Source organism: Macaca thibetana, chromosome 12 (assembly GCF_024542745.1).
Source record: "Macaca thibetana thibetana isolate TM-01 chromosome 12, ASM2454274v1, whole genome shotgun sequence".
Classification (NCBI taxonomy): domain Eukaryota; kingdom Metazoa; phylum Chordata; class Mammalia; order Primates; family Cercopithecidae; genus Macaca; species Macaca thibetana.
The window spans coordinates 19,910,269-19,923,673 of NC_065589.1; the positions used below are offsets into that span (position 1 = coordinate 19,910,269).

The window sequence follows — 13,405 nt, forward strand, 5'->3', positions numbered from 1 at the left end:
TATGCCAAAATTAAAGTTGCTTTGTCTAGACTTTTTAATGGCAAAATTCTAGATAATTTCATGCAAGCAAACTTTTTTCACTTTTTAATGCCTCTGATTTACCAGCATGGGCTTTAACTGCCTGCTAGATAACCCAGTGGATGTTGGGTGGTCAGCTTGGCCTCCTCTCTACTAGGTGTGAGATTAAAACTCATACCTCCGTGAAATCGCCAAAGATGATGTGACATGGACTTTTAATAAACTTCTCCCAGGGGATACAACTCATGAGCTTAAACAAAATTAGTTAAAGATCCTGCTTTGACCAAAATTGAACTAATTTCAAGCCCACAGGTCAGTGGACCCCTGGATTGCTCAACTAGGGTGAAGTCAAAGGGATTCTGGCCCAAAAAGCTTCATGTAGAACAATTGAGAAGTTTCAGGGTTTTTTCTTTTTTGTGGGTGACATGCTCTCCTTCCTAAGGCATTACCCAGCATGATTGTGTTTTGCTGTGACTAAACCCCAATCCAGGCTCTAGCCCAGAGCTGAATATTTAAAAACTGGAAGGCTGAAGACATATTACCAGTAAGTTGGGAGGTAGCTCCCTGAAGTTGCCTTCGAACGCCTAGAGAAGAGGAAGCACAGAAACAAACATCTAGCAGTGACATGGCTTGGAAACTAGACATTCTTCTTGTTGACTGACTAGTTACTTAACACTTACTGAGTAATTATCGGAAACCTCTTTCTGACTTGCTCCCTGTGAATCAGCTTATAGTATTGTTGATGACCGGTTCAGAACAATCAGACACAACAAATATTCTCCTTCTGCAAGTGGGTCTTATCTTAAAACAGGTCTCATCCTATGGTACAGTTTCAAAAATTCTCTGCCTAATGGCAAAGTTTGTTTGCATGTTCAGCTATAAATACATTCATCAAACAAGTACTTATTTTGTGCCTATTAAGCACCATAAGCTGACCTGGGCTTATGTCAGTAAGCAGGAAGGACAAGGTCCCTGCTCATGCTGGGTTAGAGAAGAGTCCTAAGCCCGGTGAACTGGGAACTGGTCATATCTCACCAGGGAGGGCACTTTCTTTCTTTCTTTTCTTTTCTTTTTTTTTTTTTTTTTGAGATGGATTCTCACCCTGTCGCCCAGGCTGGATTGCAGTGGTGCAATCTCCGCTCACTGCAACCTCCGCCTCCCAGGTTTAAGCAATTCTCCTGTCTCGGCCTCCTGAGTAGCTGGGACTACAGGCACCTGCCACCACACCCGGTTAATTTTTGTATTTTAAGTAGAGACGGGGTTTCATCATGTTGGTCAGGCTGGTTTCGAACTCCTGACCTCAGGTGATCCACCCACCTTGGCCTCCCAAAGTGCTGGGATTACAGGCGTGAGCCACCGCGCCTGGCCAGCACTTTCTTTTAGAGATTATTTTATAATGAAAAGGCCATTCAGGAATAAAATTAAAACCATTTCTATTAGTATGAAAACTTTTTGGAATTTCCAGAATTTCTAGTCCTGAATCATGTGCCGAAGCGTATTTTCCAAATAGATTTCCTTCTCTACAGCAAAGGAGCATGATTCTAAGCATGAATAGAAATGAGGAGCCATGCTCCTGCCCGCATGAGTTTTCGTAAGACAGATTCATCCCATTTTGAAAATGGCATAAAAATCCTGCACTATTGTATAAAAATACGTTGTTGACATGACCAAAGGCTCAAACTGTCTAAGCATTAAAAGTATCTTTATTCACTAACAAATGTCCTGTTCAAGCAGAAAAAAATATTTCCTCTAGCTGTATATGGTAAACTACTTTACATACTGTCTCCCAAATGGGCTGGCTGTGCTGAACGACAGTAGTCACACTTTGTGTAAACACCACCTTAAGTTATTGTGGTGTTTAGTAAAAGGGTCTAATTATTATTATTATTATTATTATTTTATTTATTTTATTTTTTTTTGAGACAGAGTCTCACTCTGTCTCCCAGGCTGGAGTGCAGTGGCACGATCTCAGCTCACTGCAACCTCCGCCTCCCACATTCAAGCGATTCTCCTGCCTCAGCCTCCCTGTTAGCTGGAATTACAGGTGCCCACCACAACACCCGGCTAATTTTTGTATTTTTAGTAGAGATGGGGTTTTACCACGTTGGCCAGGTTGGTCTCAAACTCCTGATCTCAAGTGATCTACCTGCCTCAGCCTCCCAAAATGCTGAGGTTACAGGCGTGAGCCACTGTGCCGGGCCGGGTGTAATTATTTTTTGAAGCTTTCTTTTGTTTTTCAGAGCACATGAATAATTCTAAATCTGTTCATAACCTGTAAAATGATTTCGCCTTCATAAGCAAGCAAAATTATTAGATGTCTTATAGTCATCTCCAACCTTACCCTACAGTCATCTACTGTGTTTTTATTTACCACAGACACATCAACATTCATCACCATAAATAATATTTTTCTGTTGCAAATTTGATATCACAGGCAAAAGAAAAATAATAAACTTCTTTAAAAGTTTATTAAAAGTTTATTTAATAAACTTCTTTAAAAGTTTATCACAATGAGATGGTCTCTTGTCCTTATTACAGTCAAGTCATTTTTATTTATTTATTTATTTATTTACAGTCAAGTCATTTTAAAACGAGAGTCTCATGCTCTGGAATGCCATACTTTCCTTTGTGCTCCTCAAATAATTTCGTAAGTTCCTCCATATAGGTCTGATGTAACTCCTCAATCTGCTCCTCGGTCGGGTGCAGAATCTGACGAACAGGGATTGGGCGGCCAACTGCAAAAACAGGGAATACATCATACGTGAGGAACTAAAACCACTCCACCACAGACCGCCTCCCCTAATGCACAGCTGTGAACACAAATGCCAATCAGAATCCGTCCAGCCTGCTCACTCCAATCCTTGTTTCATTTCACTGGCTGCCTGCAGTGGTCACACCACTCCATCTGATAACAAATAAAGAACTTTCCTCCTCAGCAGACACTGGATTGTCGGGACCCTGGTGGTTTTGACTTTGAGTCAAATGAGCTACTGTGCTGACTGCAGCTGGGAGGTGAGTGGACATAGCTGTGTGTCCACGTCACCAGCTTCCTCCCTCTGGGACAGTTGACAGCCAGACCACAGTGCCCTGATTATTACTGACTGTGAATCCTCACGTCACGTGGCAGTCCTCTAGTCTGACTCTTTTCTTCTTTTTTTTTCTTTTTTCTTTTCTTTTTTTTTGAGAGAGTCTTACTCTGTCACCCAGGCTGGAGTGTAGTGGCATAGTTTTGACTCACTGCAACCTCCGCCTCCTGAGTTCAAGCCATTCTCTTGCCTTAACCTCCCACTGAGTAGCCGGGATTACAGGCTCCCACCACCATGCCCAGCTAATTTTTTTTTTTTTTTTTTTTTTTTTTTTGTATTTTCAGTAAAGACGAGGTTTTACCATGTTGGCCAGGCTGATCTTGAACTCCTGACCTCAAGCTGGAATTACAAGCGTAAGCCACTGGCCCGGCCTAGTCTGCCTCTTTTAAGTGTCTTTCTGAACAACTAAAAAATACATATCTTCAAGCTAAGTATCTATATTAGAGAAATACACATAAATGACGTGGATTCCATTGTTTCTAATAGTGGATAACTGAAAAACAACTAATGTCTCAATAGAAAAACTGTTAAATAAACCATGTAATAGTCATTAATAGAATCCTAGGCAGAAATTTTTAAACAATGAAATAATATAAATATGTGTACGCATACACAGGCAAATACACACAGATATCTAAGATGTATTAAGTGGAAAAATAATTTGTAAAATAATACAGTATGATCCATTTTTGAAAAAAATGTTTATATTCCTAGAAGTGTTATACATTTTTAGTGCATGGAAAAGTCTGGAAAGAGAGAGAAACATAAAAGTTCCTTTTTGGTAAGGAAGTAGGGATGGGGAAATTTCACTCTAACTGTATTATATAAATTTTCTACAAATGAGAATGCATTTGAGTTTTTCCAAATACACTAATTAAAAACAAATCTGGCAACCTCTGTACATATTTTAAAAGGTGTTTATGTAACATCTCACTTGTCTCTGATTTTTAGAAAATACAAATTCCCAAGGCTTTGGCTCTTGCGTTCACTGCGCCACCTGCTGGTCGGATGCTGCTATTGATGCCAAGGGTTGAAATGATGGGCGCAGTGACTCACGCCTGTAATCCCAACACTTGGGAGGCTGAGGCAGGTGGATCACCTGAGGTCAGGAGTTCGACCCGAGCCTGATCAACATAGCGAAACCCCATCTCTACTAAAAATACAAAAATTAGCCGGACGTGGTGGCGGGCACCTCTAATCCCAGCTATTCGGGAGACTGAGGCAGGAGAACCTCTAGAAGCCGGGAGGCAGAGGTTGCAGTGAGACCAGATTGCGCCATTGCACTTCAGCCTGGGGGACAGAGCAAGACTCCGTCTCAAAAAACAAACAAACAAACAAACAAACAAAAACAGAAAATGTACAGGAAGTTCAATGAGGCAGCAAACTGCTGTCTCTGACTTCATTAGCTTAGGCATGAGGTCAGGTGGGCTCTAGGTAATGAACGGGACCCACAGTAGAGCTACCTTTGTCCTATCCTGAGTCACCCCATGTCGCATACGAGGTTCTGATTCATGTCAGTAAGAGTAGGTGGTTAGCTAAGCAAAATATGAACAAATGTTAAGTCACAGAGAAGGAAGAATGTGATAAATGACATCAGTATGGGAGCTGAGGGGGCACAGAGAAGGAGACACACACACACACACACATCATTACTGCAACATTAATATTCTCAAATTGTTAAGAATTTAACCAGATGTAGCCTTGAAAAGCTCATGTGGTTTTCTTTGATAGCTTGGATGTCACATTTATACATAGTAGATATAAGTCCCATTTAACTCAACACAAAGAACTGGAAACAACCATCTCACTGTCAATTGTGGTTGGAAATATGGACTAGCAGAGGCTAATGTAGTGATGACGTGGAACTCGTTGCACAAAAAGCACCAGGCTGGGCTGGGTCTAGTCCCAGCTCACCAGCAAGTGCCCTGAGCAAGTGACTTTCTATCTGGCCTTAATTTCCTTTCCCTTTCCCTTCCTTCCCTTCCTTCCCTCCTTTCCCTTCCCTCCCTTCCCTCCCCTTTCTTTCTCTTTCTTTTTTTCTTTCTTTCTTTCTCTTTCTTTCCTTCCCTTCCCTCCCTTCCCTCTCCTCCCTCCCCTTTCGTTCTCTTTTTTTCTTTCTTTCTTTCTCTTTTCTTTCTTTTCTTTCTTTCTGTCTTTCTTTCCTTTCTTTCTTCTTTCTTTCTCTCTCTATTTCTTCTTTCTTTCTTTCCTTCCTTCTCTCTCCTTCCTTCCTTTCTTTCTTTCTGTCTTTCTTTCTCTCTTTCTCTCTTTCTTTATTTCTTTCTGTCTTTCTCTCTCTCTCTTTCTTTCTTTCTTTCTTTCTTTCTTTCTTTCTTTCTTTCTTTCTTTCTTTCGTTCTTTCCTCCTTTCTTTCTTCTTTTTCTTTCTTCCATGGAGTCTCACTCTGTCAACCATGCTGGACTGTAATGGTGCAGTCTAGGCTCACTGCAGTCTCCGCCTCCTGGATTCAAGCAATTCTCATGCCTCAGTGTCCCAAGTAGCTGAGATTACAGGTATGTGCCACCATGCCCAGACAACTTTTTTTTATTTTTAGTAGAGACAGGGTTCACTATGTTGGCCTTGCTGGCTTCAAACTTCTGGCTTCAAGAAGAGATCTACCAGCCTCAGCTTCTCAAAGTGCTAGGTCGGTGTGAGCCACCACAGCCAGCCTCTGGCCTTAATTTTCACATGCATAGGACAAAAGAGTAGAACTCCAAGATCTTGAAGCTTTCTTCCAGCACTGAGCTTTACTGTTGTTTGAGGAAGATATTGAGAAATCTACATGCAAATCTACTAGCAAATCTGTGGCTTTATCAAAATAGCTTCTGTTTTCTTAGTGAAATTATTCCAGCGAGAGAGGTCAGTGTAACTATTCAGGCTGGGGGTAAGAGACCAATAAAAAGACATAGTGATCTAAGAAGATGAAGTGTGTTGTTCTCCACTTACTTTAGTGAGGACTCGTGCATTCTGAATTAGTGAGTCTTCTTTCCTCTGAGCTATCCTACAGCTAATTTCAATCCTGTTCTTTTCTCTTTGTTTTACTACATTTCAGATGGTTCTTCTGGAGGGCTCAAGCATGCTCGTATAGAATGAATTTTTTTTTTTTTTTTTGAGACAGAGTTTTGCTCCTTCTCCCAGGCTGGAGTGAAGTGGCATGATCTCAACTCACTGCAACCTCCAGCCCCCGGGTTCAAGCGATTCTCCTGCCTCAGCCTCTCAGGTAGTTGGAATTACAGGCACACACCACCATGCCAGGCTAATTTCTGTGTTTTAGTAGAGACAGGGTTTTGCATGTTAGTCAGGCTGGTCTCAAACTCCTGACCTTGGGTTATCCATCTGCCTCGGCCTCCCTAAGTGCTGGGATTACAGGCGTGAGCCACCACACCTGGAGTGAATTTACCCTAGAGAGTGAATTTATGATCATAAGACTTATCCCTTTAAACTGTGAGATAGACACAGTCTCTTGTCTTTGCCTTATTTAGTGATAGGAAAAGTGAGGAGCTGAAAGTTCCTAAACTACACTCAAAAAAGCCCAAGAGATTAATACAACTTAAACCCAGTATTCCTGCCCCTGCTTCTTAAACTAATACCAAACCAGATTAAAGAGTAAGAAATCTTTCTCAATTGCAATTTAGGGATGAAGCCAGAAGTAACGGAACACAGATCATAATCATACCTTTACTAAATAACTCAAAAAAGCCCATCTCAGGGAAATGAGGTTGAAAGCTACCAGTCCATTAGCAATGGAAAACAACTTGCTATTGAGAGTTCGGTTCCAATATAGCTGCCCTGAAACTAACTTGTGCCTATATTGGAAATAAAGCTATTATTTATCAAGGGTCTACTAGATGTTATTATGTCAAATCCCCAGGAAAACCTAGCAAGACAGCCATTATTGTCCCTGTTTTACAAATGAGAACAATGGACACAAGAAGGCTAATTAATTAGCTAGTCCATGGAAAAACATCATAAACCTGAATGGCAGTGTCAGAAATATAAAACTTCAGGGAATGGGCTCCAGCCAAAAGACAGAGGGATGAGGACATTGAGGTATTCACGCACCCTCTTGGCTCTAAGACGGTCACTTCACCTTCTGCAAAAGGGAGGACATATGGAGAGAACACCTGGTCAGGGCCTTGGTTCTGAGGTCCTCTAGCTTGCTTCAAATCCTAGCCCTATTTTCAGAGGCACTGGAACCAGCGAAACTCCATCTTGAATAGGGGCTGGGTAAAATAAGACTGAGACCTACCGGGCCGCATCCCCAGATGGTTAAGGCATCCTAAGTCATAGGATGAGATGGGAGATTGGCACAAGATACAGGTCACAAAGACCTTGCTGATAAAACAGGTTGCAGTAAAGAAGCCGGCTAAAACCCACCAAAACCAAGATGGTGACGAGTGACCTCTGGTCATCCTCACTGTTACACTCCCATTAGAGCCATGACAGTTTACAAATGCCTCTATGGTCTAAAAAGGGTAAGCATAAGTAATCCACCCTCCATTTCACATATAATCAAGAAATAACCAAAAAAAAAAAAAAAAAAAAAAAAAAAAGCATGCTCTGTCTACGGAGTGGCCATTCTTTTATTCCTTTACTTTCCTAATAAACTTTCTTTCACTTTATGGACTTGCCCCGAATTCTTTCTTGCATGAGATCCAAGAGCCTTCTCTTGGGGTATGAATCTGGACCCCTCTCCTGTAACAATATCATAACCTACCCCTAATCCCTTAGGCCCAACACTCCATTACTTGGGGTCTCAACCTACATCAAAGACCTGATGAATTATAAGCTTTCATCACATTTTACTCTTCCTTATCATGAGAACTCAAGGTCCTCATCTGTGAAGCCAGGATTAAAAACATCCCTGCCATACCCAACTCCAGTGTTGTGAGGGTCAAATAAAAAGATCTACTTGGAATTGTTCCGTAACTGCGTTATTACAAATTGGGATAGTCTTAAAAGGGTCGCTGGAGCCCTAGAAGACCAGAATTTTCTCCCTCCACAGAAAGATCTTTTTAGTACTAAGGAGAAGAAAAAAACATTTTCAACATAAGACTAAGTTAGTTGCAAACTTCTGCAAAACTCCCTTTTTACAAAACAAAGGGGGAAGAAACCCGGCTGCATCAGGCTGCTCTTAGAAATAGAATTCCTTGCCCTGGAAAAAAAGTTGCAAACGCCTACTTGTGACAGAGTCAGGAATCATAACTTTTGTTGATGTTTCACTGCTTTTTATAGCTGGTATGCTCAACTGCTCCATTTTCCAATTCCATCCAACAATTCAAGATTAGTTATGCACGTATTGCCTTACACAGCAATCTTGCTCCAATTTCTACGGTGCTATGCTGTATTTACCTAACATGAGGGAGTTTTGTGGGCTTATGGTATACACAGCTGGAGAAGTGTTTAAAAATGGGCGTTATTTTTTCTTGCGGAGGCAAGCAATAGATTTTTCATAGCAAAAAAAAACTTTGTTTTATTTTTCTGTAACTGTAAAGATTCTGTAGAGTTAATTGTTCTAATAGTTTCATGCAGGAATTGCTCTCCAAGATGCTACATAGCTGTACACTAGAGAAAAAACAGGCAGTGGCTGTGCGGCCGACAAGGGTTAAAGGAGCAGGAACCTGGGTGTCAGATGAAGCCGGAACGCAAATCAGCGTTCACCCGTGGCTTGTGGAGGCTCAAAAGATGCCCGATGTCAGCATGTGTACATGTGAGTGTGTGTATAAAGGTCCACACACAGACACACTCACTCATGAAAGTTGATTGAGCACTTGTCTGCTGTCCCGGGTACTGAAAGGTGGAAGAATATGCCACCCTAAAATGTGCCACTTTGGCACAAAGATTATTTTGAGCTAACGGCACTAAAAACAAACAAGCAAAAAACAAAAAAGCAAGCAAACAAACAAAAAAACAACCCTCAGGTACAAGAAGGGCACTCTAACCTCCCCTTTTCTTCCTGAAAGCAGGAAACAAAATTCTGTAAAAGATGCCCTCCCTATAGTAGGAATGAAGGAACTTTATCACCAGAGATGTGGAGACAGGCCAAGAGAAATCCGTTCAGACCTTATTAAAATAACTCTTATCTTCCGTTAGTCTCTCCATTTACTTTAGCCATTTTTCCACAATTGCCTTTCTTTGTTCAACCTCATATATAAACTCAGCCCTTGCCACTTCTCTGGGCCTTCATTTTCTTTTGGGGGTTCCCACATACTTGCAAAAATCTGTATGCTTTTCCCCTGTTGGCTCGTGTCAACTTCATTCTCAGGCCCAGCCAGTGACCCTAAGAGGCTAGAGGTAAAATTTTGCTTCCCCTACAACACCATGTTAGTGCCCTTAACATTATTATTTCCTTTAATCCCTTTTATTTTACAATGAAAACTTAAATTAAGTTCCCCTTTCTTTCTTTTTTTTTTTTTTTTTTTTTGAGACAGAGTCGTGTTCTGTCACCCAGGCTGGAGTGCAGTGGCGTGATCTCGGCTCACTGCAAGCTCCGCCTCCCAGGTTCACGCCATTCTCCTGCCTCAGCCTCCTGAATAGCTGAGACTACAGGTGCCTGCCACCATGTCCTGCTAATATTTTGTATTTTCAGTAGAGACGGGGTTTCACTGTGTTAGCCTGGATGGTCTCAATCTCCTGACATCATGATCCACCCATCTCAGCCTCCCAAAGTGCTGGGATTACAGGTGTGAGCCACCACGCCCAGACCTTTTTTTTTTTTTTTAATATTTTACGAAATCCCTTACTTAGTCAGTTTTGTTTTGTTTTGTTTGAGACAAAGTCTTGCTGTGTTGCCAGGCTGGAGTGCAGTGGCTGGAGTGACTGCAACCTCTACCTCCTGGGTTCAGTCTGCTTTTTTCCCATCAGAATCTAAAAATGACTTGAAACACAATGGATTACTTTTGTCCTCATGTGGTTTCAAACTAGTTTTATTTAAATAAAATGCATTCCCTTACCTATATTTTTTTTTAAAAAAAGAGTCAAACCTTCAGAAGGAATACAATAAGCACTTGCCTACCCCCATTAGACGCAGCAATTTCTAACATTTTGTGCACATGTGCACACATATGTGTGTATATACATATGCATTATTATTTCTATGTTTGTAGGGCCATTTGAAAATAAGTTGTGGACATCAATGATTCAATCATGTGCATCATCCCTAAATACTTCTGCAGTATTACTTAAAAACAAGAACTATGTCCTATATAACAACACCATTATTATACTCAAGAAATGTAACCTCTTCACAATATTATTTTGTACTTAATCCATATTCAAACTTTATCAATCATCTCAATATCATTCATAATTGTTTTCCCATCAATCTACAACAGCTGTTGTGTGGTATGTCTCTGAGGACCCCCTCCCTCTTGTCTCTTATGACACTGATATTTTTAAAGAGTCCAGGCCAGTTGTTCTGTACAACGTTCCACAGTCTGGATTTGTCTGATTATTTCCTCATGATTTGATTCAGATTAACATTTTGGCAAGTTACTTACACAGGGAAATAGAAACACATTTTAAAGCTCTCAACAAGCTGGTCAGGAGGCTTTTACTCCATTTACCAACCTGCATTTGCCTAGCACCTGGAGTCTAGACTGCCTTCCATGTATCATGACATTTAATCCCCATAATATCCCTGTGAGAAGACAGAATAATTATAACGGTCTCTTCTTTCACAGTTGTAAACTCTGAGGTTCAGAGAAGATAAATGAAACATTCAAAGTCACACAGAGTCAGACCTCAGAACCACACCACTTCCTTCTGTACATCCAGCTGCTGCGTAATAAATGCCTTCTTAATGCCAAGATCAATCTCTACGTGGCTAGCGCTGGAGCGTCAGCCACAAGCCATCAGGGCAGGACTACGGATGGAAAGAACCCCCTCCTTTCCCCTCCCCTCCCATACCCACCCTTTCTCTCTCTTTGTTTCTCTCTCTCTCTCTTCTTTCTCTTTCCTTCCTTCCTTCCTTTCTTCCCTCCCTCTCTCCCTCTCTCTCTCTCTTTCTTCCTCTCTTTTTCTTTCTCTTTCTTCTTCCTTCCTTCCCTCCCTCTCTCCCTCCCTCTCTCTCTCTCTTTCTTTCTTTTTCTTTGTGTCTTTCCTTCCTTCCTTCCTCCTTTCCTTCTCTCTTTAATTCCTTCATTCTCCCTCCTCCTCCTCCTCCTTCTTCTTCCTCTTCTTCTCCTTCTTCTTATTTCTCTCTCTCTCTCTCTCTCTTTTTCTCTCTTTCTTTCGAGACAGAGTCTCACTCTGTCACCCAGGCTGGAGTGCAGTGGCACGATCTCTGCTCACTGAAACCTCCACCTCCCAGGTTCAAGAGATTCTCATGCCTCTTCGTCCTGACTAGCTGGGATTACAGGTGCCCACCACCTCACCCTGATAATTTCTGTAATTTGTAGCAGAGATGGGGTTTCACCATGTTGGCCAGCCTGGTCTTGAACTCCTAACCTCAGGTGATCTGCCTGCCTTGGCCTCCCAAAGTGCTGGGGTTACAGGTGTGAGCCTCTATGCCCGGCCTCTTTCTTTTTAAAATTTAATGACACTTACAGAGGCAAGGGAACCCACTTCTTACTCGTATTTTTGTATTTTTCCAATGCTGTCAAAAGAATAAAAATAAAATATCACATCCATCATTAGAAGATGGGCTCAGGAGTTAATACGACTCAATGAGAGCCTTGTGGCTGGAAGAGATGGGATGGGGGCCCTTTCTGTGCCACAAGCAGAAATAGTTGATGAGCCTGTCTGCGTGTCTATAATTTGATGAATCTAACATTGGGAAGAGGGAAAGCCCTTCTTTATGGCAAAATGTCAACTAATTAATATAGAAGGAATGCTGGAATTAGAAATTCGCCAGTTTGCAACCATGACGGCAAGCACTGATTTAGGCACGAATTATCAATGGGTATTAAAGCCATCAAGTAAAATGTGATGAGAGACGGGATAATTTTACACTTCTCTAAGTACCACTATCCCCAGGTTATTTGTTAATAATGAAGAGAAAATGGGGCCGGGGTGGGTGGCTCACGCCTGTAATCCCAGCACTTCGGGAGGCCGAGGTGGGCGGATCACCTGAGGTCAGGAGTTCGAGACCATCCTGGCCAACACAGTGAAACCTCGTCTCTACTAAAAATACAAAAATTAGGCAGGCCTGGTGGTGGGTGCCTGTAGTCCCAGCTACTTGGGAGACTGAGGCAGGAGAATCGCTTGAACCCAGGAGGCAGAGGTTGCAGTGAGCCAAGATTGCGCCACTGCACTCCAGCCTGGGTGACAGAGCGAGACTCCTGTCAAAAAAAAAAAAAAAAAAAAAACAATTACAGTGAAACAGGCCTAATGAAAGCCTAATTTGTTTACGCACAAGTGTTTCTTGAGCTTCTACTCTGTGGGTACTAGGAACACACAGAGAACAGATAAGCCGAAATCCCTGTCCTCGTGGGGCTCTGTGAGACGGAAACAGAAAATGCAATGTTCCTCCAAGGAACTGCAATGCTTTACATGTTTTTCTGAAAGTCTAAATTTATTTAAATTGTCTTTCCTGGTAATCCTGATGGATGTGACATTTAAATCAGTTTTTCTCAATTATATAATGAATACAGTATCAGTGACCATTTTATTATACTATGATATAGTGATAATAGCATTCAGAAAACACATAAATTGCATACAATTTCTAAAGTGTGTAAGGAAAATGTATACAGTAGGAGCTTCTTTACAAATTATGCCCATTGAGAATGTTCCTTAGCAGGGAAGAGAGGATTTAGATGGAGGATGCATAGAAACCTAATGGTTTAGCAAGATATGGCATAAAAAAATATGTAGAGAGGGTAACTGTGACCTGAATATGTCACTTTGCATTTAGTAAGAACACATTTTTCAGAGGATTTAATGACTAGGACATTAACAGACAAAACAATCACAGTGATAGTGAGAATCTCTAAAGTTGAAATGAACAAACACTCTGGTTGTGCCCACTGAGGATACTGTTGTAAAAAGTGTGTGGGAAACCATTTTATTTATTTATTTATTTATTTATTTAATTTTTTGCGACGGAGTCTCACTCAGTCGCCCAGGCTGGAGTGCAGTGGTGCAATCTCGGCTCACTGCAAGCTCCTCCTCCCGGGTTCACGCCACTCTCCTGCCTCAGCCTCCTGAGTAGCTGGGACTACAGGTGCCCACCACCACTCCCGGCTAACTTTTAAATATTTTTTAGTAGAGACGGGGTTTCACTGTGTTAACCAGAATGGTCTCGATCTCCTGACCCCATGATCCGCCCACCTCGGCCTCCCAAAGTTCTGGCATTATAG

The 13,405-nt window shown here is 41.6% G+C and overlaps 2 protein-coding genes across 2 annotated transcripts in view; one reads left to right on the forward strand and one right to left on the reverse strand.

Annotated features, from left to right (window-relative positions):
- Positions 1-13,405, forward strand: part of FARSB (phenylalanyl-tRNA synthetase subunit beta) — an 896,824-nt gene that overhangs the window by 748,614 nt on the left and 134,805 nt on the right. The gene's annotated exons all lie outside the window — the stretch shown is intronic.
- Positions 2,561-13,405, reverse strand: part of MOGAT1 (monoacylglycerol O-acyltransferase 1) — a 41,319-nt gene continuing 30,474 nt past the window's right edge. The window contains exon 6 of the mRNA XM_050752083.1: positions 2,561-2,753. Within this exon, the coding sequence (XP_050608040.1) occupies positions 2,599-2,753 (155 nt within the window). The 3' untranslated portion in view covers positions 2,561-2,598. The remainder of the gene's footprint in view (positions 2,754-13,405) is intronic.